Here is a 22,051-nt window from a genome sequence, read left to right on the forward strand (position 1 = left end):
CATCCTCAGTCTGTGTTATAGGGACCAAAGTACACTACTCCTGTATTCCTTTAACCCATTATTATTTTTAGTAGTGTTGCATTTTTTTTGAAAAGGTAATGCAATTGCCTGGTTCAACATTCAAAAGTTTATAAAAGGGTGCATTTTAAAAAGCTTCCTTTCCATCCCAGTTTCCTACTGCCCAGGGCCCTGTTCTGGAAGTAAGTAGCATGACTAGTTATTTGACAGCATTCCAAGCAAATGCTTGTATGCTATTTCCCTTCTCCCTTTTTTTCAGTGTACGAATATAATATACTGGATACAATTTGGCATGTTGCCTTTTTCACTAAACAACATGTATAGGAGGTCATTTCATAGCAGTACATGAAGAGCTTCTCATTCCTTTTTTTTTCTTTCTGTTTTTTAAGACAGATGGTTGAAACTAAGGATGGGTAAACTTTTTCTGTAAAGGGCCAGATAGTAAATATTTTAGGCTTTGAGGTCCATATGGTCTCTGTCACAGATGCTGCTATTGCTCCCTTTTTAAAAAAAGCTTTAGAAATGTAAAACCCATTCTTGTCTCATGTGTCGTACAGAAACAGGCTGCAGGTCAGATATGGCCCGTGGACCACAGTGTGCCAATCCCGGAACCAACAGGTTCTTACCTCGCCTCCCTTTGTCTAGTATTTTTCTATTCTGATCCCTCTTGACCATTCTAAGAGAACCGTCTTTCTATAAAACAATCTGATGCTGTCACTGCTCCCTCTAAATCTTCTACACTTCCCCACTCCCGAGAGGGTGAAGTCCAGACTGGTTGGCAGTGCACACAATGTCCTTCATGATCCACATACTTCTCCTCTCCTCCATGTCTGTCACACCAGTACATGTCATCATTAGCTCTTTTCCTCAACGCCTGCAACAACCTCTTTGCTCCACTATTGCCATAAACCCTCCTTCCCCCAAATCCAACCTCTAAGACACCATGGCGCCAGGGATCTGTCACAAGTGCAAATCACATCTGCTAACTTCCAATGGCTTCTTGCTGCCCTAGACAGAAGTCAACTTCCCTATCATGATCTACAAGGCCTACCAGCTCTGCTTGGCCCTCCTCTCTGAGTTCATCGCTACCATGCTTCCTCCTTCCACACACTCTCCAGCCATACTGATTTTTCTGTTTCTGAAACAACTAAGTTTATTTCTGCCTTTGTGGGTGCTGTTCCCTTGGCTGGCTCCTTCTTGAACTTCAGTCTCGGTTCAAATGCCATTTCCTTGGAGGCCTTCCCTCATCTCCCAACCCACAGGAGCTTCTCCACTTTCCTTCCATCCTATCACACTGCTTTGTTTCGTTCATGGCCTTTGTGGCCATGTATAATCACATTGGGTTGTGTTTATATTCTCTGCTTTGCTAGAACATGTGGGCATCTCCAGTGCCCAGTACACTGTCTGACACATATTAGATAAACAATCAATTTTCTGATTAGATAAACAACGGAAGAAATTCAAGCCAACTTACCTTTTCTAGTAGATATCTCCTTACTCCTCACCTTGTATTTTAGGCTCCAGTTCTATCATCTTTCTCTCTAATCACTAAACATGACTTTCCCTTTTAAGGCTTTACACCTTTGCACATGTCATTTTGGTTATTTCTTTCTTCTTTGAGGGACAAACTTCTACTCACCCATCAACACCCAGCTTGAATGTTGCCTCTTCTATGGAGTTTTTATATCTCCCCTAGTTAGGACCAACTTCTTCCTCGGGCAGGCTCTCAGAGCACTTTGTATAGACCTCTAAGATCACACCAGGTCATATATACCACAAACATTCACTGATTATTATGTCCTGAATGCTCCCTAAATATTATATACATAAAACCTTTTCACTTTATGTATAATGAGCTCCTTCAGGGAAAGGATACCTTGAATGGTGTTTTAATGATAAATATGAATACATAATATGAATATCTAGCATCTAACTCTAATAAGGGCTTTATGTACATTATTTCATTTAACCCTTATGATAGCTGCAATGAGGCAAGTACTGTTACTATCTGTACTTCACAGATGAGGCGACTAAATTAAAGCTCAGGGAAGCTAGGTGACTTGACCCTGGTGGATCTAGAATTCACTACCAGGCTGTCCTACAGTGGGCCATGGTGACCTGCAGGCCCAGGTCACCTGATTGCAAATGAAGACCTGATTGCTCTTGAACTCTGAGCCTAGCAGGGTGGTGCACAAATCTGTCCTGTTCCCCTTTGTGGAGACCTAGGGGCACAGCTCTGCTCAGAGAGGGGTCATCTGGGACTCTTTTGCTCCCCTGCAGCAAGGTCCTCCCTTGCAGGGGCACAGATGTCCCTCTGTCAGCCAGATGGAGAGGCATGGGGATGAGGCTGCCCTCTGCACACCTGTGATCGTGCCATCCCCAAGGGCAGCCAGATGTCCTTGGGGCCTGCCTCCTGCTGTCACACGCTGCTTATCCATGTGGACATAAACTGCTCTGCCAGCTCACTCTTGAGCTAATGCAAAGGAACCACAGGGCTCTGGGCAGGAAGGTAAGGAGCGTTGAAGGCAGAGGAGACAAGGGCAGAAGGAGCAGCAGGCTCCTTCTTTATTCTTTATTCTTTCTGTTAAATTAAGGAACTTTCCTTAGGAAAGAAATACATAATTTCTATCAGAATAAGGGTAACAGGCAACAATTAGCATTTTTTTTCCTTAAGTAATGGCTGCTGGGTTATATTGACTGTAGTCTGGTTTCTATTCGCAGGTACTGTATCACTTTTCAGCTCATTGGGGGAAATTCTGTCTGGAGAGTGCTTTCAAATTTTAGGGTAGTGCTACTCCCAAGTATGGTCCTTGGACCAGCAGCATCAGCATCACTGGGGAGCTCATTAGAACTGCAGACTCTAGGCCTCATGGCAGACCTGACAAATTCAGAACCTGAATTTTAATATGACCTCCCCAGAGAATTTGTAAGTACATTAAAATTTGAGAAACACTGAGCTAGGTAAAATGCAAGTTTTAAAATGCCTAATTAACATGCAAGTTTGGGGCTCTAGGTCTTAGAAATTCTGATTCACCTGATCAGGATGAGATCCAGAAATCTAACAAGCACCAAAGGTGGTTCTGCCTATGTTTTGAGCAACTGTGTTCTAGAGGGAGTGGTGGAAATAGTACAGTTGGACAGTCCTGAGATGAAATCTCAGCTCTACCATCTACAAACTAGGTAATCCCAATTAACTATTTCATTTCACTGAGCTTCAGTTTCCTCAACTGTAAAATGGAACTACTAGCTGGGTGCAGTGGCTCACACCTATAATCCCAGCACTTTGGGAGGCCAAGGCAAGTGGATCACCTGAGGTTAGAAGTTCAAGACCAGCCTGGTCAACATGGTGAAACCCCAACTCTACTAAAAATGCATTAAAAAAAAAAAAAAAAAGTCAGGTGTGGTGGTGCGAGCTATCCAGGAGGCTGAGGCAGGAAAATCACTTGAACCCAGGAGACAGAGGTTGCAGTGAGCTGAGATTGCACCACTGCACTCCAGCCTGGGTAACAGAGAGTCCGTCTCAAAAAAAAAAAAAAAAAAAAAAAAAATGGAGCTACTCATGCCTACACCTTCAGCTGTGAGGTTAAAGGTCATAACATATGTTGATATGGTTTGACTCGGTGTCCCCACCCAAATCTCATCTCAAATTGTAATCCCCATGTGTTGGGGGGAGAAGCCTGGTGGGAGGTGACTGAATCGGGGCAGATTTCCCCTTTGCTATTCTCGTGATAGGGAATGGGTTCTCATGAGATCTGGTTGTTTGAAAGCATATGGCACATCTCCATTCACTCTTTTTTTCTCCTGCTCTGCCGTGGTAAGACATGCTTGCTTCCCCTTCGTCTTCTGCCACGATTATAAGTTTCCTGAGGCCTCTCAGTCATGCTTCCTGTTAAGCCTGTGGAACTATAAGTCAATTAAACCTCTTTTCTTCATAAGTTCTCTATAGCAGTGTGAAAATGGACTAATACATATGTAAAATGCCTAGTACCAAAGCTGTGGCAAATAGTAGGTGTTTGATAAATGTTAGGTTTTACAACTGCTAGACTAAACAGCTCAAGTTGTTGTGATATTGAATAATGGGTTGGGCCAGAGAGTGTTAATTTCAACCACAGGGAGAGAGAAAGCCAAAGGGGGCTCACTGAAGTCTGATGGCTGTGGTTTCTCTATTACTTAACACTGACCTTAAAGACACAGAGAAAGGATTAGACTGCAGCAGGTATCAAGCTTTATCATACATTAAAAATCACCTTGGATACTAATTAAAAATGCTAATTCCTATGTGCTGCTTTCCCAGTGATCCTGTTTCATCACACCTAGCATATGGCCCAGGGATCTGCATTTCATCCCCAGGAGATGCTGATGCATGAGTCTTCCAACCTCACCTGGAGAAACAGTGGCTTAGAGAATATTCATATTCATTCAATAAATGTAGAGGTTGCTGCTTATGGAACCCTGGGGTGGCACTGGGAAATACACACAAGGATGAATAAGGCCCTACCTGATTCCTGTGCAGCTGAGAGCTGGGGCTTCCAAGGAGAATACAGTGTCTGTGCTGCCATGCTAGGACAACAGCCCAGAAGAGCAATGGAGAAAAGCCATACCTGGGCTTCTGCACCTTCAATGTTGTGGGAGAGATTTCCATTTTGTACAGGTTCTGAAGCATCACTGGATGGTGTCATTTCAACATCTGTGCTGTTGCTGTTTGGAAGCTCAATTTTTTCTGTGATATAATTTAAACACACACACACACGGAGAGAGAGAGAGAGAGAGAGAGAGAGAGAGAGAGAGAGAGAGAGAGAGAGAGAGAGAAAGCAAGCAAATGGAATCAATGGGGGTAAAGAGTAATATTGAAAAGAGCTTCTTAAAATGTTGGGCTAAAGTGGAGGATAGTGGTGTCCCAGGGGCGATAAGTCCCAGGGCTGATATTGAGCCAAGCAGGAAAGGATTTTTACCGTTCTTCCCCATGTCTTTCAGCATACGGCCTGCTCCCTTAATAGCACCCTGACTTCCCGCTGTGGCATGACATTTTACCTTGAGGGCCCTATCAGCTCCCATGGTATGCCTTTCTTGAGCCTAGGCAAATTTACCAACTAGCTATTCAGGAAACATGAACATAGACATTTTAAAACCAAAACCACACCCAATCTACATAATATTGTTTACACCTGGGACTGTACCCTTCAGATATTTTCTTACAGTAATTTCTTTCATACTGTACTCTGGAAAGGATATTAGCTAGGGCTTCAGGGTCCTAGACTTTACTCTGCTTTGATCAGGCTGCCACCTTAGGCTAGTCCCCTTCTTCCTCTGGGACTTGGGAACCTTATCTGTGAAATAAGGGGGTTCGACAGGTTGACCTCCCAGGGACATTATGTTCAGCTGTAATTCAGGCTCTGTGAGTGGAAACTCTTCCAGTGCCTAGGTGGCCATGGGCAGGGCAGCCTGGTGAATGCTGCTTAGCACACTCCACACCTGAGCATCCTATTGCAGGCAAGGCAAGGGGAGCATGGACAAGTAATAGAGGCCAAAGGCTGTGCCATTCCTAAATCAGAGAGAACATTTAGCTAGAGTAAAGCCAGAGGGTCAGCAAGTGCAGATTTGACACTTGAGAAGTGACTCTAGGGTAATGGTTAAGCACTGGGAGTCTGTAACACTGGGAATCAGACAGGCCTGGCTTCAAATTCTGGATCTACAACTTGTGCTGTTTCACCCTTTGCAAGTGACTCAACCTCTCTGAAATTCAGTTTCTTCATCTGTAAAATTGGGGTGATGGTAACAATACTACTAGTACTATTATTGTTGCTACTACTACCACTAACAAAAACAATATGATCAAAGAGTATTTCTGTAAAGATTAAATAAGAAAATGCATATAAAACACTTAGCATAGTGCCTTGTACAGAGCAACCAAGAAGCATAAACTATTTGGATCCTTATAGTGCCTGCCTTTCACTAGAATAATTTTTTTGTCATGACAAAGAGGAGTACCTCCAGGTGATCAATGTTCCAGCACCACTGAGGTCTGCTGGGACTTCATTGGGAGGGAAATTAAAAGGTTCCTATTGAGAGCACACACTCTAGCTGTTTTGGGTCAAATCAAGGATTTTGGGATGGAATGAGGCTGTAGTATGCTGTCAGGATTGCTGGGGGTATCAGAATGCTCATCAGTATCAGATCCGAGCAGTATCACCTGCTCGTGAAACATGAGAATATGCTTTCTTTTTTCTTCTAGCCACTTCAGAGGGACTAGACATTTCCATCACTGGTGCTTAAGAAAATAATTTGAGAGTTACATAAAAATTGTTGAGTTTGAAGCAGCCAAATTTTGGAAATCATAGGGAAATATTTATGTTTCTTTATGTATTTAGTTGTGGAATATGGACACACGAATAGATTTAAATATGGAAAACCATAGAAACTCAAATTTACTTTATCTTTCCAAGTTTTTAGTAGTGACAGCGATATGTATGTGATGTTGTGCTATCTGTAGCTATGCCAGTTTATCTTAGTATGCTTGATTCAATTATTTAAATAAAAAAATATTAAGAACCGGCTAGGCGTGGTGGCTCACACCTATAATCCCAGCACTTTGGGAGGCCGAGGTGGGTGGATCACGAGGTCAGGAGATTGAGACCATCCTGGCTAACACGGTGAAACCCTGTCTTTACTAAAAATACAAAAAATTAGCCGGGCGTGGTGGTGGGTGCCTGTAATCCCAGCTACTGGGGAGACTGAGGCAGGGGAATGGCATGAACCTGGGAGACGGAGCTTGCAGTGAGCCGAGATGGCGCCACTGCACTCCAGTCTGGGAGACACAGCGAGACTCAAAAAAAAAAAACAAAAAACCTTGGGTGAATAAAACTGTTTGGAGAAGTCTATTGGTTGATGTGATACAAGCTTAGGATCAGCCTGCAATGGTCAAATTGACCCTAGCAACACAGAATACTGGGTAAAAGGGGAGTTAAGATGTCCAAGAACAGAGATGAACAGATGAGCAGAGACTGCCTGCCAGGCCTAATACCTAACCTGTGTGTGCACATCTGAGCTTATAAAGTGCTTTTACACAGCAGGCTGAAGGTTCATAATAAAAGAAAATATGAAAATAAATCTTGGACTTACTTTGAAAAGCATTAGACACACACTATTTTCTTTTTTTTTTTTTTATTTTTTATTATACTTTAAGTTCTAGGGTACATGTGCATAACGTTTATATCATGTATAACTCCCAATGCAATCCCTCCCTCCTCCCCCCTCCCCATGATAGGCCCCAGTGTGTGATGTTCCCCTTCCCGAGTCCAAGTGATCTCATTGTTCAGTTCCCACCTATGAGTGAGAACATGCGGTGTTTGGTTTTCTCTTCTTGTGATAGTTTGCTAAGAATGATGGTTTCCAGCTGCATCCATGTCCCTACAAAGGATGCAAACTCATCCTTTTTGATGGCTGCATAGTATTCCATGGTGTATATGTGCCACATTTTCTTAATCCAGTCTGTCACAGATGGACATTTGGGTTGATTCCAAGTCTTTGCTATTGTGAATAGTGCCGCAATAAACATACGTGTGCATGTGTCTTTGTAGTAGAGTAATTTATAATCCTTTGGGTATATACCCAGTAGTGGGATGGCTGGGTCATATGGTACATCTAGTTCTAGATCCTTGAGGAATCGCCATACTGTTTTCCATAATGGTTGAACTAGTTTACAATCCCACCAACAGTGTAAAAGTGTTCCTATTTCTCCACATCCTCTCCAACATCTATTGTTTCCTGACTTCTTAATGATTGCCATTCTAACTGGTGTGAGATGGTATCTCATTGTGGTTTTGATTTGCATTTCTCTGATGGCGAGTGATGACGAGCATTTTTTCATGTGTCTGTTGGCTGTATGGATGTCTTCTTTTGAGAAATGTCTGTTCATATCCTTTCCCCACTTTTTGATGGGGTTGTTTGTTTTTTTCTTGTCTATTTGTTTGAGTTCTTTGTAGATTCTGGATATTAGCCCTTTGTCAGATGAGTAGGTTGCAAAAATTTTCTCCCATTCTGTAGGTTGCCTGTTCACTCTGATGGTAGTTTCTTTTGCTGTGCAAAAGCTCTTTAGTTTAATGAGATCCCATTTGTCAATTTTGGCTTTTGCTGCCGTTGCTTTTGGTGTTTTAGACATGAAGTCCTTGCCCATGCCTATGTCCTGAATGGTACTACCTAGATTTTCTTCTAGGGTTTTTATGGTATTAGGTCTAACATTTAAGTCTCTAATCCATCTTGAATTAATTTTCGTATAAGGGGTAAGGAAAGGATCCAGTTTCAGCTTTCTACTTGTGGCTAGCCAATTTTCCCAGCACCATTTATTAAATAGGGAATCCTTTCCCCATTTCTTGTTTTTGTCAGGTTTGTCAAAGATCAGATGGCTGTAGATGTGTGGTATTATTTCTGAGGACTCTGTTCTGTTCCACTGGTCTATTTCTCTGTTGTGGTACCAGTACCATGCTGTTTTGGTTACTGTAGCCTTGTAGTATAGTTTGAAGTCAGGTAGCGTGACGCCTCCAGCTTTGTCCTTTTGACCTAGGATTGTCTTGGCAATGCGGGCTCTTTTTTGGTTCCATATGAACTTTAAAGCAGTTTTTTCCAATTCTGTGAAGAAACTCATTGGTAGCTTGATGGGGATGGCATTGAATCTATAAATCACCTTGGGCAGTATGGCCATTTTCACGATATTGATTCTTCCTATCCATGAGCATGGTATGTTCTTCCATTTGTTTGTGTCCTCTTTGATTTCACTGAGCAGTGGTTTGTAGTTCTCCTTGAAGAGGTCCTTTACATCCCTTGTAAGCTGGATTCCTAGGTATTTTATTCTCTTTGAAGCAATTGTGAATGGAAGTTCATTCCTGACTTGGCTCTCTGCTTGTCTGTTACTGGTGTATAAGAATGCTTGTGATTTTTGCACATTAATTTTGTATCCTGAGACTTTGCTGAAGTTGCTTATCAGCTTAAGGAGATTTTGGGCTGAGACGATGGGTTTTTCTAAATATACAATCATGTCATCTGCAAACAGGGACAATTTGACTTCTTCTTTTCCTAACTGGATACCCTTGATTTCTTTCTCTTGCCTGATTGCCCTAGCCAGAACTTCCAACACTATGTTGAATAGGAGTGGTGAGAGAGGGCATCCCTGTCTTGTGCCAGTTTTCAAAGGGAATTTTCCAGTTTTTGCCCATTCAGTATGATATTAGCTGTGGGTTGTCGTAAATAGCTCTTATTATTTTGAGGTACGTTCCATCAATACCGAATTTATTGAGCGTTTTTAGCATAAAGGGCTGTTGAATTTTGTCAAAAGCCTTTTCTGCATCTATTGAGATAATCATGTGGTTCTTGTCTTTGGTTCTGTTTATATGCTGGATTACGTTTATTGATTTGCGAATGTTGAACCAGCCTTGCATCCCAGGGATGAAGCCCACTTGATCATGGTGGATAAGCTTTTTGATGTGCTGCTGAATTCGGTTTGCCAGTATTTTATTGAGAATTTTTGCATCGATGTTCATCAGGGATATTGGTCTAAAATTCTCTTTTTTTGTTGTGTCTCTGCCAGGCTTTGGTATCAGGATGATGTTGGCCTCATAAAATGAGTTAGGGAGGATTCCCTCTTTTTCTATTGATTGGAATAGTTTCAGAAGGAATGGTACCAGCTCCTCCTTGTACCTCTGGTAGAATTCAGCTGTGAATCCATCTGGTCCTGGACTTTTTTTCGTGGGTAGGCTATTAATTGTTGCCTCAATTTCAGAGCCTGTTATTGGTCTATTCAGGGATTCAACTTCTTCCTGGTTCAGTCTTGGGAGAGTGTAAGTGTCCAGGAAATTATCCATTTCTTCTAGATTTTCTAGTCGATTTGCGTAGAGGCATTTATAGTATTCTCTGATGGTTGTTTGTATTTCTGTGGGGTCGGTGGTGATATCCCCTTTATCATTTTTTATTGCGTCTATTTGATTCCTCTCTCTTTTCTTCTTTATTAGTCTTGCTAGCGGTCTGTCAATTTTGTTGATCTTTTCAAAAAACCAACTCCTGGATTCATTGATTTTTTGGAGGGTTTTTTGTGACTCTATCTCCTTCAGTTCTGCTCTGATCTTAGTTATTTCTTGCCTTCTGCTAGCTTTTGAATGTGTTTGCTCTTGCCTCTCTAGTTCTTTTAATTGTGATGTTAAAGTGTCAATTTTAGATCTTTCCTGCTTTCTCTTGTGGGCATTTAGTGCTATAAATTTCCCTCTACACACTGCTTTAAATGTGTCCCAGAGATTCTGGTATGTTGTATCTTTGTTCTCGTTGGTTTCAAAGAACATCTTTATTTCTGCTTTCATTTCATTATGTACCCAGTAGTCATTCAGGAGCAGGTTATTCAGTTTCCATGTAGTTGAGCGGTTTTGATTGAGTTTCTTAGTCCTGAGTTCTAGTTTGATTGCACTGTGGTCTGAGAGACAGTTTGTTATAATTTCTGTTCTTGTACATTTGCTGAGGAGTGCTTTACTTCCAATTATGTGGTCAATTTTGGAATAAGTGCGATGTGGTGCTGAGAAGAATGTATATTCTGTTGATTTGGGGTGGAGAGTTCTATAGATGTCTATTAGGTCCGCTTGGTGCAGAGATGAGTTCAATTCCTGGATATCCTTGTTAACTTTCTGTCTCGTTGATCTGTCTAATGTTGACAGTGGAGTGTTGAAATCTCCCATTATTATTGTATGGGAGTCTAAGTCTCTTTGTAGGTCTCTAAGGACTTGCTTTATGAATCTGGGTGCTCCTGTATTGGGTGCATATATATTTAGGAGAGTTAGCTCTTCCTGTTGAATTGATCCCTTTACCATTATGTAATGGCCTTCTTTGTCTCTTTTGATCTTTGATGGTTTAAAGTCTGTTTTATCAGAGACTAGGATTGCAACCCCTGCTTTTTTTTGTTCTCCATTTGCTTGGTAGATCTTTCTCCATCCCTTTATTTTGAGCCTATGTATGTCTCTGCATGTGAGATGGGTCTCCTGAATACAGCAGACTGATGGGTCTTGACTCTTTATCCAGTTTGCCAGTCTGTGTCTTTTCATTGGAGCATTTAGTCCATTTACATTTAAGGTTAATATTGTTATGTGTGAACTTGATCCTGTCATTATGATATTAACTGGTTATTTTGCTCATTAGTTGATGCAGTTTCTTCCTAGCCTCGATGGTCTTTACATTTTGGCATGTTTTTGCAATGGCTGGTACCGGTTGTTCCTTTCCATGTTTAGGGCTTCCTTCAGGGTCTCTTGTAAGGCAGGCCTGGTGGTGACAAAATCTCTAAGCATTTGCTTATCTGTAAAGGATTTTATTTCTCCTTCACTGATGAAACTTAGTTTGGCTGGATATGAAATTCTGGTTGAAAATTCTTTTCTTTAAGAACGTTGAATATTGGCCCCCACTCTCTTCTGGCTTGTAGAGTTTCTGCCGAGAGATCTGCTGTTAGTCTGATGGGCTTCCCTTTGTGGGTAACCCGACCTTTCTCTCTGGCTGCCCTTAAGATTTTTTCCTTCATTTCAACTTTGGTGAATCTGGCAATTATGTGTCTTGGAGTTGCTCTTCTGGAGGAGTATCTTTGTGGCGTTCTCTGTATTTCCTGAATTTGAATGTTGGCCTGCCCTACTAGGTTGGGGAAGTTCTCCTGGATGATATCCTGAAGAGTGTTTTCCAACTTGGTTCCATTTTCCCCCTCACTTTCAGGCACCCCAATCAGACGTAGATTTGGTCTTTTTACATAATCCCATACTTCTTGCAGGCTTTGTTCATTCTTTTTCTTCTTTTTTCTTTTGGTTTCTCTTCTCGCTTCATTTCATTCATTTGATCCTCAATCGCTGATACTCTTTCTTCCAGTTGATCGAGTCGGTTACTGAAGCTTGTGCATTTGTCACGTATTTCTCGTGTCATGGTTTTCATCTCTGTCATTTCGTTTATGATCTTCTCTGCATTAATTAGTCTAGCTGTCAATTCTTCCACTTTTTTTTCAAGATTTTTAGTTTCTTTGCGCTGGGTACGTAATTCCTCCTTTAGCTCTGAGAAGTTTGATGGACTGAAGCCTTCTTCTCTCATCTCGTCAAAGTCATTCTCTGACCAGCTTTGATCCGTTGCTGGCGATGGGCTGCGCTCCTTTGCAGGGGGAGATGCGCTCTTATTTTTTGAATTTCCAGCTTTTCTGCCCTGCTTTTTCCCCATCTTTGTGGTTTTATCTGTCTCTGGTCTTTGATGATGGTGACGTACTGATGGGGTTTTGGTATAGGTGTCCTTCCTGTTTGATAGTTTTCCGTCTGACAGTCAGAAGGACTGTCTGTTGGTCTGTTGGAGATTGCTTGAGGTCCACTCCAGACCCTGTTTGCCTGGGTATCAGCAGCAGAGGTTGCCAAAGATAGAATATTGCTGAGCAGCGAGTGTACCTGTCTGATTCTTCCTTTGGAAGTTTCCTCTCAGGGATGACTCCACCCTGTGAGGTGTGGGGTGTCAGACTGCCCCTAGTGGGGGATGTCTCCCAGCTAGGCTACTCAGGGGTCAGGGACCCACCTGAGCAGGCAGTCTGTCCGTTCTCGGATCTCAACCTCCGCGTTGGGAGATCCACGGCTCTCCCCAAGCTGTCAGACAGAGTCGTTCGCCTCTGCACCGCCCCCGCTGCTTTCCCTATTGGACCTCAGCTGTGGGCTGTCCCCAGAGGTGGAGTCTACAGAGACAGGCAGGTTTCCTTGAGCTGCTGTGAGCTCCACCCAGTTCGAGCTTCCCAGCGGCTTTGTTTACCTACTTAAGCCTCAGCAATGGCGGGCGCCCCTCCCCCAGCCTCGCTGCTGCCTTGCGGATAGATCGCTGCAGACGGCTGTGTTAGCAGTGAGGGAGGCTCCGTGGGCGTGGGACCCTCCCGGCCAGGTGTGGGATATATTCTCCTGGTGTGCCTGTTTCCTTAAAGCGCAGTATTGGGGTGGGAGTTACGCGATTTTCCAGGTGTTATGTGTCTCAGTTCCCCTGGCTAGGAAAACGGATTTCCTTCCCCCTTGCGCTTCCAGGTGAGGCGATGCCTCGCCCTGCTTCAGCTCACGCTGGTCAGGCTGCAGCAGCTGACCAGCACCGATTGTCCGGCACTCCCTAGAGAGATGACCCCAGTACCTCAGTTGAAAATGCAGAAATCACCGGTCTTCTGTGTTACTCGCGCTGGGAGTTGGAGACTGGAGCTGTTCCTATTCGGCCATCTTGCTCCGCCCCCCGACACACACTATTTTCTAGTTACAAAGTCATTTGGAGACCCAATAACATTTTCTTTTTTTTTTTTTTTTTTTTTTTGAGACGGAGTCTGGCTCTGTCACCCAGGCTGGAGTGCTGTGGCCGGATCTCAGCTCACTGCAAGCTCCGCCTCCCGGGTTTACGCCATTCTCCTGCCTCAGCCTCCTGAGTAGCTGGGACTACAGGCGCCCGCCACCTCACCCGGCTAGTTTTTTGTATTTTTTAGTAGAGACGGGGTTTCACCATATTAGCCAGGATGGCCTCGATCTCCTGACCTCGTGATCCGCCCGTCTCGGCCTCCCAAAGTGCTGGGATTACAGGCTTGAGCCACCGCGCCCGGCCCCCAATAACATTTTCTAGTTACAAAGTCATTCAGAGACTCAATAACATTAGAAGAATCCTTGGAATTAAGTGTCCTGCCTCCTTAAAAAAGATTAAATCCAAGTCTAAGGTTGGCCAGTCATTAAGAGGAGGACTGGGACTGAGCCCAGGAATCCAAGCTGCTGCACTCCATAAAAGACAAGTCAACAAGTGAAGCAGAAAAAATAGCTTGTGTTGTTGAATCTAAACATCACAAACAAAATTCAACCTATGCGGTAGACTTTCATGGTGTGGCTTTACATTTTTATAGTACAAAAGCAAAATACACTTGTTCTGAGAAACTTTATAGAAGCATAAAGAAGCAGAAAAAAATATATAACTCATAATCCCAGCTTTAGGAAGTAACTATTGTTAACATTTTAGCTGACTTCTTTCCAGTTTTTCTTTTCATATCTAATTGCATCTTAACTGTTTCTCAGCCAAAAATTTTCCTTGAGGTAGAAGTTAGGATAACAGGAAAGGCAGAAACTCTTCTATGGAGTGTCAGTATTTTGAGAGCAATGCTGTTGAATTTTGTCTGCAGATAATTTTAGTTACTTGGGTAATAGCTTTGTTTATAGCATAGATCCAGATCAGGTTAAATTTAGTTTGAATTTAGAATAAGACCGCTTATAGTTACAGACAGGAGAGAAGGAACATCATGTTCCAAGTTAAAATAAGATGTCTGAATGTCACAATCTGGTCACACAGGAGCTCTGCAAAAGTCAGTGAAAAGAGACCTGGGGGCTGTTATTGCTGAATTCTTAAAAAACGAGCATCATCTAAGGTTGTATCACATCAGCCAATAGACTTCTCCAAACAGAGTTTTATTCACCCAAGGTTCTTAATATTTTTTTATTTAGCATCATCTCAGAAGGACTCTGTCACTCAGTTCAGGCGTGACCAAGTGTGTGCCATAAGCAACGTTACAGGTATAAAAATCTGGTTACAAGTCAAGACTTACAGAAGGGGGCTCTTACCTTTGATTAAACATTAAATGACATTGTGTATGTGTGTGTGTATGCATGTGTGTGTATCCTGTTTATGTGGAATCCCTGAAATACAGTGATTTTCTATTCTTGAATGGAGATGACTAGTTAAGAGTTGGTTTTATTTCATGTTCTTCAGAGAATACGTTTACTCTTCGCGGACTTCTCCTAGAGTTACTGGTGACATACTGTGTCCATGTATACCCTGTACACACTAGGGGAAGAGGACTCATTTCCTGTTGCGCAGGGAAGGTCTGTGCTGCAGCGGTGTGTGTCTGCACTGAGTCAGGGGTGCCCACACTGGTCCTGCCTCTCTGCTCCCCTCGCTTCCCCTAGGAAAGGTATAGGGTGGATGTTTCCCTGCACTCACCCAGGTGGTTGGCAGCCCCATTCTGACGCTCGTTTTCATCCACATGACATTTCTTCTTGGCGATCTTGTGGAGAATTGAAGCCTTTTCTCTGAACCTCCCTGAAGCAAAAGAAAGTGGCAGGAAGGAGACACAATGAGAAAGAAGGTAAAAAGAGAGTCTCACATGTGGCCTCCTCAGTCATGCTGCAATAATAGCACGACCACTCCATTCTGTCCAATCCCAATGCACCAGGACGTTCCCGAAGGGTACTTTCTTGCCTTTGTAGATTTTTCAGCCCATTTCTCTATTTGAGAATCTCTTCTCTCCCTTTCCAGTTGCTCACGAAATTAACAAAAGCACCAAGCAGCACTAAAGCTCCCCTATTGCTGAGATCCAAAACAGGTCTAGAGAAACAACTGCTCTGAAGGCATGGCCATTTCTCTGAAATTAAATGCTCATTCCAGACCAGATTTTAACAATGGGCTGGGGAAGGAAAGCCAAGCCCAGGGGTCCTTTGATTTGACTTCAGTTTTCAAACATGTTGAGTATCCCTAACTGAAAAAGTCAAAATCTGAAATCTGAAACACTTCTGGTCCCAAGCATTTCACATAAGGGATGCTCAACCTGTCTTATAACTAACATTGCTGTTTCTAAACGAGTCAGGAACATGCATCACAGCTTTCCAGATTAGCTGAGTCAGTTGTAATTAAGGCATCAAGAAGGCAACTGATTCCATTTGTGGATTTAGGGCAAGGAAGGATCAACTGAGTGCAGCAAGTAATGGTGATGAGACGCTTTGGGAATGGTGCTGGACATGCATATTTATAGCAGCACAATTCACAGTTGCAAAGTGGTGGAACTAAACCAAATGACCATCAATCAATGAATGGATAAAGTATATATACATATATATTCTCTCTATATATTCCATCACATATTTATGATGGAGTACTATGCAGCCATAAAAAGGAATGAATTAACAGCATTTGTGGTGACCTGGATGAGATTGGAGACTATTATTCTAAATGATGTAACTCAGGAATGGAAAATCAAACATATGTTCTCACTGATACGTGGGAGCTAAGCTATGAGGATGCAAAGGCATAAGAATAATACAGTAGACTTTGGGGACTTGGGGGGAAGAGTAGGAGGGGGACAAGGGATAAAAGACTACAAATATGGTGCAGTGTACATATGGGTGATGGGTACACCAAAATCTCACAAATCACCACTAAAGTACTCATGTAACCAAATACCACCTGTACCCTAATAACTTATGGAAAAATAAAAAAAGGTACTAGAAAAAATGCCATTCTCAAAGTAATCATTTTAAACAGCTGTACCACAAGTGCAATGTTTCATTTCTTATTATTGACATAATAGGTAAATGCATGCAATAAGAAAAAAAGCAAGCAAGCAAAAGTGCAGAGATGAGGGAAACAGCACATTCCTTTTTTTAATCCTTTATTTTCTTCCTTGGGAACATTCAAGGTATACAAAAATTCTCATTTTAAACTGATGATTGCCTAGATTCAGATATAATGAGTGTCTCAAAACACCACAATCCTTCCAGTTTTCCCACTGTGTATTTTTTTGTTGGCTGTGTTCCCTAGCAGCATATTAACAGGGGATCTCATTCTACTTTTTTATTTAGAACCAAACCAAACAAAAATGTTTCTCCTGGAGAGCTTCTTTTCCTAGAATAAAGCATGGCAGATTGGCACCCACTGCCCGCCTCCATGGTTTGGAATCATGGCATGTGGTCATAGTGATGACTTGTGTGACTGGCTGGGAGTGACAGCACCTGTAAACTAGAGTCAGATCAATAGACTCCAATGGTGAAAATGACACAAGCTGTGACCCTTTCTGCTCACGGCTCCATTAGTCACAAGCCTGGTCTCTTTGCCACAACAAAGGCAATCTTTAGGACATAAGTACCTTAATTTAGGCAATGAATGTGCACCATTGAGTACACTCTCAAAAGAAGTAGGAAAGAAAATATTTCATGGAGAAAAGGAGTTTGGTGTGTGGCTTGGGTTTCCTAAGGAGTGAGAAAGAAGGATGACGTGATGGGCACAACTCCATCCCTGAGGAATGTTGAAGGTCAGCATTAGATTCACTACCATGGAAGGTAGCTTGAATTTGATTGTTTGTTTAATTTCCAGGGGAAACTCTGGGAAGAAAAAGGGGAAAGAAAGAAATCCGGGAGACTAGGAGAACAAGGTGGTAAAGAAGAATAATAAAAGAAAGAAAAAAAAGAGAGAAAAAGGAATGTCAGGATGGAGGAGGCAGGCAGGGGCTGTGATTGCCTGAAAGTTGTCCAGGCTGTGTGGATGCAAGATACTTTCCTGGCTGCCAAACCTAGTCTTATCTGAGGACTAGATAAACAGATAAGAGTGAGCTTCAGTACTCTGCAGTCCTCAGCCTAAAGAGGAGTTACTTTTTGCAGAAGACAACTCCAAAAAGTCCTAAATCATCTGGTTTTCCATCCAGAAGAGGAAAAAAGGAGGTTCTGAAACTTTATTGGAGATGATGCTTCTACTAATAAAACCATCCCATCGTGGTCTCAGGGTCATTTTTTGAACTCAGAACATCCTGCCACTCTAAGAAATATAGATGATCAATATTTGCTATTTTAAAATTATCTGTAAGATAATAATAAAGCAGGAGAGCATTCAGAAGTGGCAACAAATAGGTCTGGGGAAATAAAACCTAGAATATCCCAACTCAAATAATGTCCTAAAGTCATGAATCATGACAGAAAATATTGGATAGAAACCAGCTAATGACATATCACTTGTGATTATAAGAATCTTTTCAGAGTTTAGGCGTGTGCCAGAGAGAAATAAGAAAAGGGACCCGACAGCATGGAAACGGAGCCATGCCCTCTGCCAGGAAGCATCTTTCACAACAGTATTGGCTTCTGGCCCTCATAGGCTGGTTTTCCCCAAATCTCCAATGAAAATCTAGGAGAACATGGTAGGAGATAACCCCAGAACTGGAATTTTATAGGTTCTCAAATATCTTACAGGCCAGTGAGACTGTGTTACTCTTTTCCCACTGCAGGACCTCAGGTTTTCTGCACTACTGAACAGTAAGAGGGATTAGCGTTATTTGTGTCCTCTTGCTGCCTTAGGGGCAGCAAGCCAAAGCAGCAAGCCTGGTTGGGAGCTGTCTTCTCCACAGACCTCTTCAACTTCTTCAATTCAACCTCTCCCCTAGATGATTCTTTGTCGCAACTAATATGACCTGGCAGCCATTCCACATCCTAAGTGCTGACAATGGCTGCTCCATAGGCTAGAAGGATTTTCCCTTACAGATTAGTTTCTAGAAAGGCAGCAGTTGAGGGCCCATCTTCAGAATGTAGCACACATGTGTAATCCTTCAGGGTGGTGGGGCAGAGCCTGACAAACCAGATTCGCTGATTCCAGCCCACTGGATACCCCTGGGATTGTCACAGGGCACCTTTTGAGAAATGCTATGAGGATGAGGCTAACAGGATATACGTGAGCATGAAGGACCTGGGGCAGAAACCAGCAGAGAACCTGTGATTTTTGAAGTGATCCTCTCTGCCTTGGGGTAGGAAGACATGGCATTTTCAGGACCTGTTCATTCCCAAGCCACAAACTGTGAAGAACAGCAAACAGGGTGTGTGTGTGTCGGGACAGCACAATTTCATGGCTAAACGGAGGTTAAATGGATGCGATTGACAGGCGGGTAGATCTGAGTTCAAGCCCTAGCTTTCTCACTGTCTCTGCTGGGTGATTTTTGGTGACTTTCTAAATATTTCTGTGCTTTAGTTTTCCCATCTGTTAAGTAGGGATTCTAGTGGTATTGGCTGATCTGTTAAGCAGGGATTCCAGTGGTATTGGTAGAGTTACTGGTGACATATGATGTCCATATGTGCCCTACTGTACTCACTTGTGGAAGAGGGGCTCATTTTCTGTCTGTCATCCAGGGAAGGGCTGAACTGCAAGGGTCTTCTGTGAGAAAATATGTGTAAAGGGCTTATCACAATGTGTGGCATTGAAAGAACTCTGTAAGTAAGAGGAAAAAGAGAATCAAACAGAATCTCAGGGGTAAGGGTGATGTGGCCTTGAGTTGCTATAGGAGAATTGTTGCCATCTTCTCTTCTCTCAATCCACACAGGCCGAGCTGGAGAATAGGCCACATTCGGACCCAGGAGTTTAAGCATACAGGGCCTTGTTGGACTGGTGTTCAAGTTTCAGTGAATCCCCCAAAACTGATTAGAAAAAGGATCATTTTAGATCTTTCTGCAATTGAGAAGGTCAAGGTAATAGAGCTGGCTTTCTGGGCTTTAAAAGTTGATACCTCTGCAATCTTAAAGTGGGAACATGATCAGCTTTCCCCCATCACCCGCAGGGCCAAAATTCAGACCAAGGGACTATGTTGCTGCAAAATGGATTTGCTCAAAAGAACCTCATGCCACACTAGGTTCTTAACCCCTCTCCACCTCAGGTTCAGAATGAGTAAGATGGAGCTAAGAAGAGCATCCAGCTCATACAGTCTTTGGAAGGTCCAATGGGTTAATACCCATTGCATGTTTCAATGGCCTCTGATAAACAGCAAGTGCTTAGGAATTGCTATTCAGAAAGGGTTGCTATTATTATGGAAGTGGCTGACAGGAAATTCTTCTCCTAAATTACTGAAAATAAGATTGATATTTAAAATAGAATTGATGCCTAGCACCTGCAGGTGCAGACCTTGGTGGTAAAGGGATTGCTCAGATATTTTAGGCACAGATCCCAAATTGTCACAAAGGGTGGCATAGAGGAACGAATCTAAGAAATGATTGTGTAACTTTGTGCCTGCCGAAAAAGAATCATGATATTTTTGAGTACTTTTCAAGGTGAGTGAAGGAGTTATTTTTAACATGTTTCAAGGCAACTTTAAAAAATATACTCTCTTGTGGTCTAAACCCTTAAAGTGTTGTATTTTTACATAGCTACAGATATTTGTATAGTTAAAAATCTCAGAAATAGCAAACTGCTCAAATCGTGAGGCACCTACGTCAAAACCTAGTGCATCATTTTAATATAGTTTAGCTTGGTCTGAAATTTGAAAGAGAGTACCAGCTGAGTGTCCTCAGAGGAGTGTATGTTGAGGGGGTGGTAGGGAAGTGCGGAAGTAAAAGATCCAAGCATAAGAGCCGAATGTGAATTTCGAAAAACACCCAGCAATCAAAATCCTTGACCAGATCATTCTGACGTAAAGCAGAAGCTTCATGCTGCACGGAAAAACGTTTGGAGGGTCTGTTCACTCAAAGGAAATGAATTTTGTTTCTCTTCTGCTGTTAATTAAAACAGCCCCTTGGAAATTTCCTCCCTCCCATCTTTCCCACCAAGCCTATAATAGGCAGGGTTACAAATGGAACCCTTTGGGGTGGAGATCAGATTAGCTTCCAGCTGCTACAGAACATTCTAAGCATCTGCAACACAGAAACAACGATGGGACAAAAGAGAGAAAAAGATGCAAAGAGTGGCTACACACACCTTGGTGAACAGACCATGGCTTGGGAGAAGAAAGGGAAAAATCACACAGGAGGAAAAACTGGAAAACAGCCTTTTATACTCTATTTTTGTGTTTTCGGTTCTGCCTTTCTTGTCTCTTTCTTTGAAGTTTATGGCTTGGCAGGTAGCTTAAAAAGCAAAAGTGCATCTGAACTTTCCTCCCATTTATTTCTTTCCTTTTTTTTTCTGTAAGCAGAGACTTAAGTTAGGCAGATAGGCCATCATCACTCTTAAAAGGCTTGCAACAGAACTGATGTGGCACCGTGAAGTTATCCTGGGCTCCCCTGTTTCTCTCACACCCCACATGCCATCTACCAGCAAATCTGGTGTCTCTATTTTTAAAAGTTTTCAGAATCTGACCACTTCTTCCTTCCACCCCTTTCCCACTCCCCGCTCCGCACGCCTACCCAACCAGCACCAAGTCACACAGGAATAATTCTGCTGGTCTGAGTCTCTCCCTTCTACCCTTCCTTCTCCTTCCTCTGGCCAGTCTCATCCCAGCATCTTTAGTGATCAGTAAAACAGAACGTGGCACTTACTTCTCTGCAAAATCCTGCAGTGCGTCCCCAGGTCAAAGTGAAAGCCAAAGTCTTACTGATTGTGTCAAGTGAAGCTCACCCTGGCTGCCCTGACCTTGTGCGCTACCCCTCTCCTCTCTCACTGCTCCAGCCATGCTGGTCTCTTTCCTGTTTCTTGAAAACACTGTACACCGTCTCACCTCTGTGCCATGGCATTGTCTGGCCCCTCTACCTGGAGTATTCTTCCCCCAGAGGTCCACAGAGCTTGTTTGAATGTCACCTCATTAAGGCTTGTCTGAGCAGCCTGTTTAAACCTATATCTTCTCTCTCCAGCATTTCTTATCCCATTTATTTTCTCTAAAGTAGTTATCACCAACTAATATATTATTATGACTATAGATTATTTGGTGCTTTCCACTGGCAGCAGACAACCTTCAAAAGGGCAAGGCTTTTCACTGGTTTTGTTCACTGGTATATCTCTAGCATCAGATTGGGCTCAACAAATCCTTGTGTTCATGGTTTCTAGGCAAGTAGATGAGGTTATAACTCTGTAATGTGCTTCCTGTTGGCCAATGGCCCAGAATAAATGTCTTTAGGACCTCCAAGCCCATGGCCCCAGGGGAACTGAATGTCTACCTATGGGACCCCAGGAACTTTCTAGAGGTAAGTAGGAGAAAAATGGGGTGTACCAGGTGTTTATACTCCAGTGGTGGAAGGCAGGGGAGACACATCAGTTGTCCCTCTCTGCACATCTCCAGGGTCAACAAGGTGCATGTGCAAAGGAGCCCCCTTTCCATAGGACAGGAGGTTAGAACACAATAAAGATCAGGGCAGGGAAAGCTGGGCCTTGGTTCCTCATTTTTTAAATTAGCTGCCCCTCATTCATCAAGGCCTAACTCAACATCCAACCTGAAGGTTTCTCTGCACACACCCCTCTTTTCCAAGTGGAAACCCATCATTCTCATGGCTCTTTAATTGTACATGTTACAGTCCTTATTTCTGCTTGCTGCCCACATGCCTGC

The 22,051-nt window shown here is 42.8% G+C and overlaps 1 protein-coding gene across 3 annotated transcripts in view; it reads right to left on the reverse strand.

Annotated features, from left to right (window-relative positions):
• SLC24A2 (solute carrier family 24 member 2) overlaps nucleotides 1-22,051 on the reverse strand; it is a 303,081-nt gene that overhangs the window by 59,720 nt on the left and 221,310 nt on the right. For all 3 annotated transcript variants that reach the window (XM_033237445.1, XM_033237447.1, XM_033237446.1), the window contains 2 exons: nucleotides 15,001-15,099; nucleotides 4,620-4,738 (listed from right to left, as the gene is read on the reverse strand). In XM_033237445.1, the coding sequence (XP_033093336.1) occupies nucleotides 4,620-4,738; nucleotides 15,001-15,099 (218 nt within the window). The remainder of the gene's footprint in view (nucleotides 1-4,619; nucleotides 4,739-15,000; nucleotides 15,100-22,051) is intronic.

This window comes from Trachypithecus francoisi, unplaced genomic scaffold, assembly GCF_009764315.1.
Source record: "Trachypithecus francoisi isolate TF-2019V2 unplaced genomic scaffold, Tfra_2.0 Lachesis_group16, whole genome shotgun sequence".
Classification (NCBI taxonomy): Eukaryota; Metazoa; Chordata; class Mammalia; order Primates; family Cercopithecidae; genus Trachypithecus; species Trachypithecus francoisi.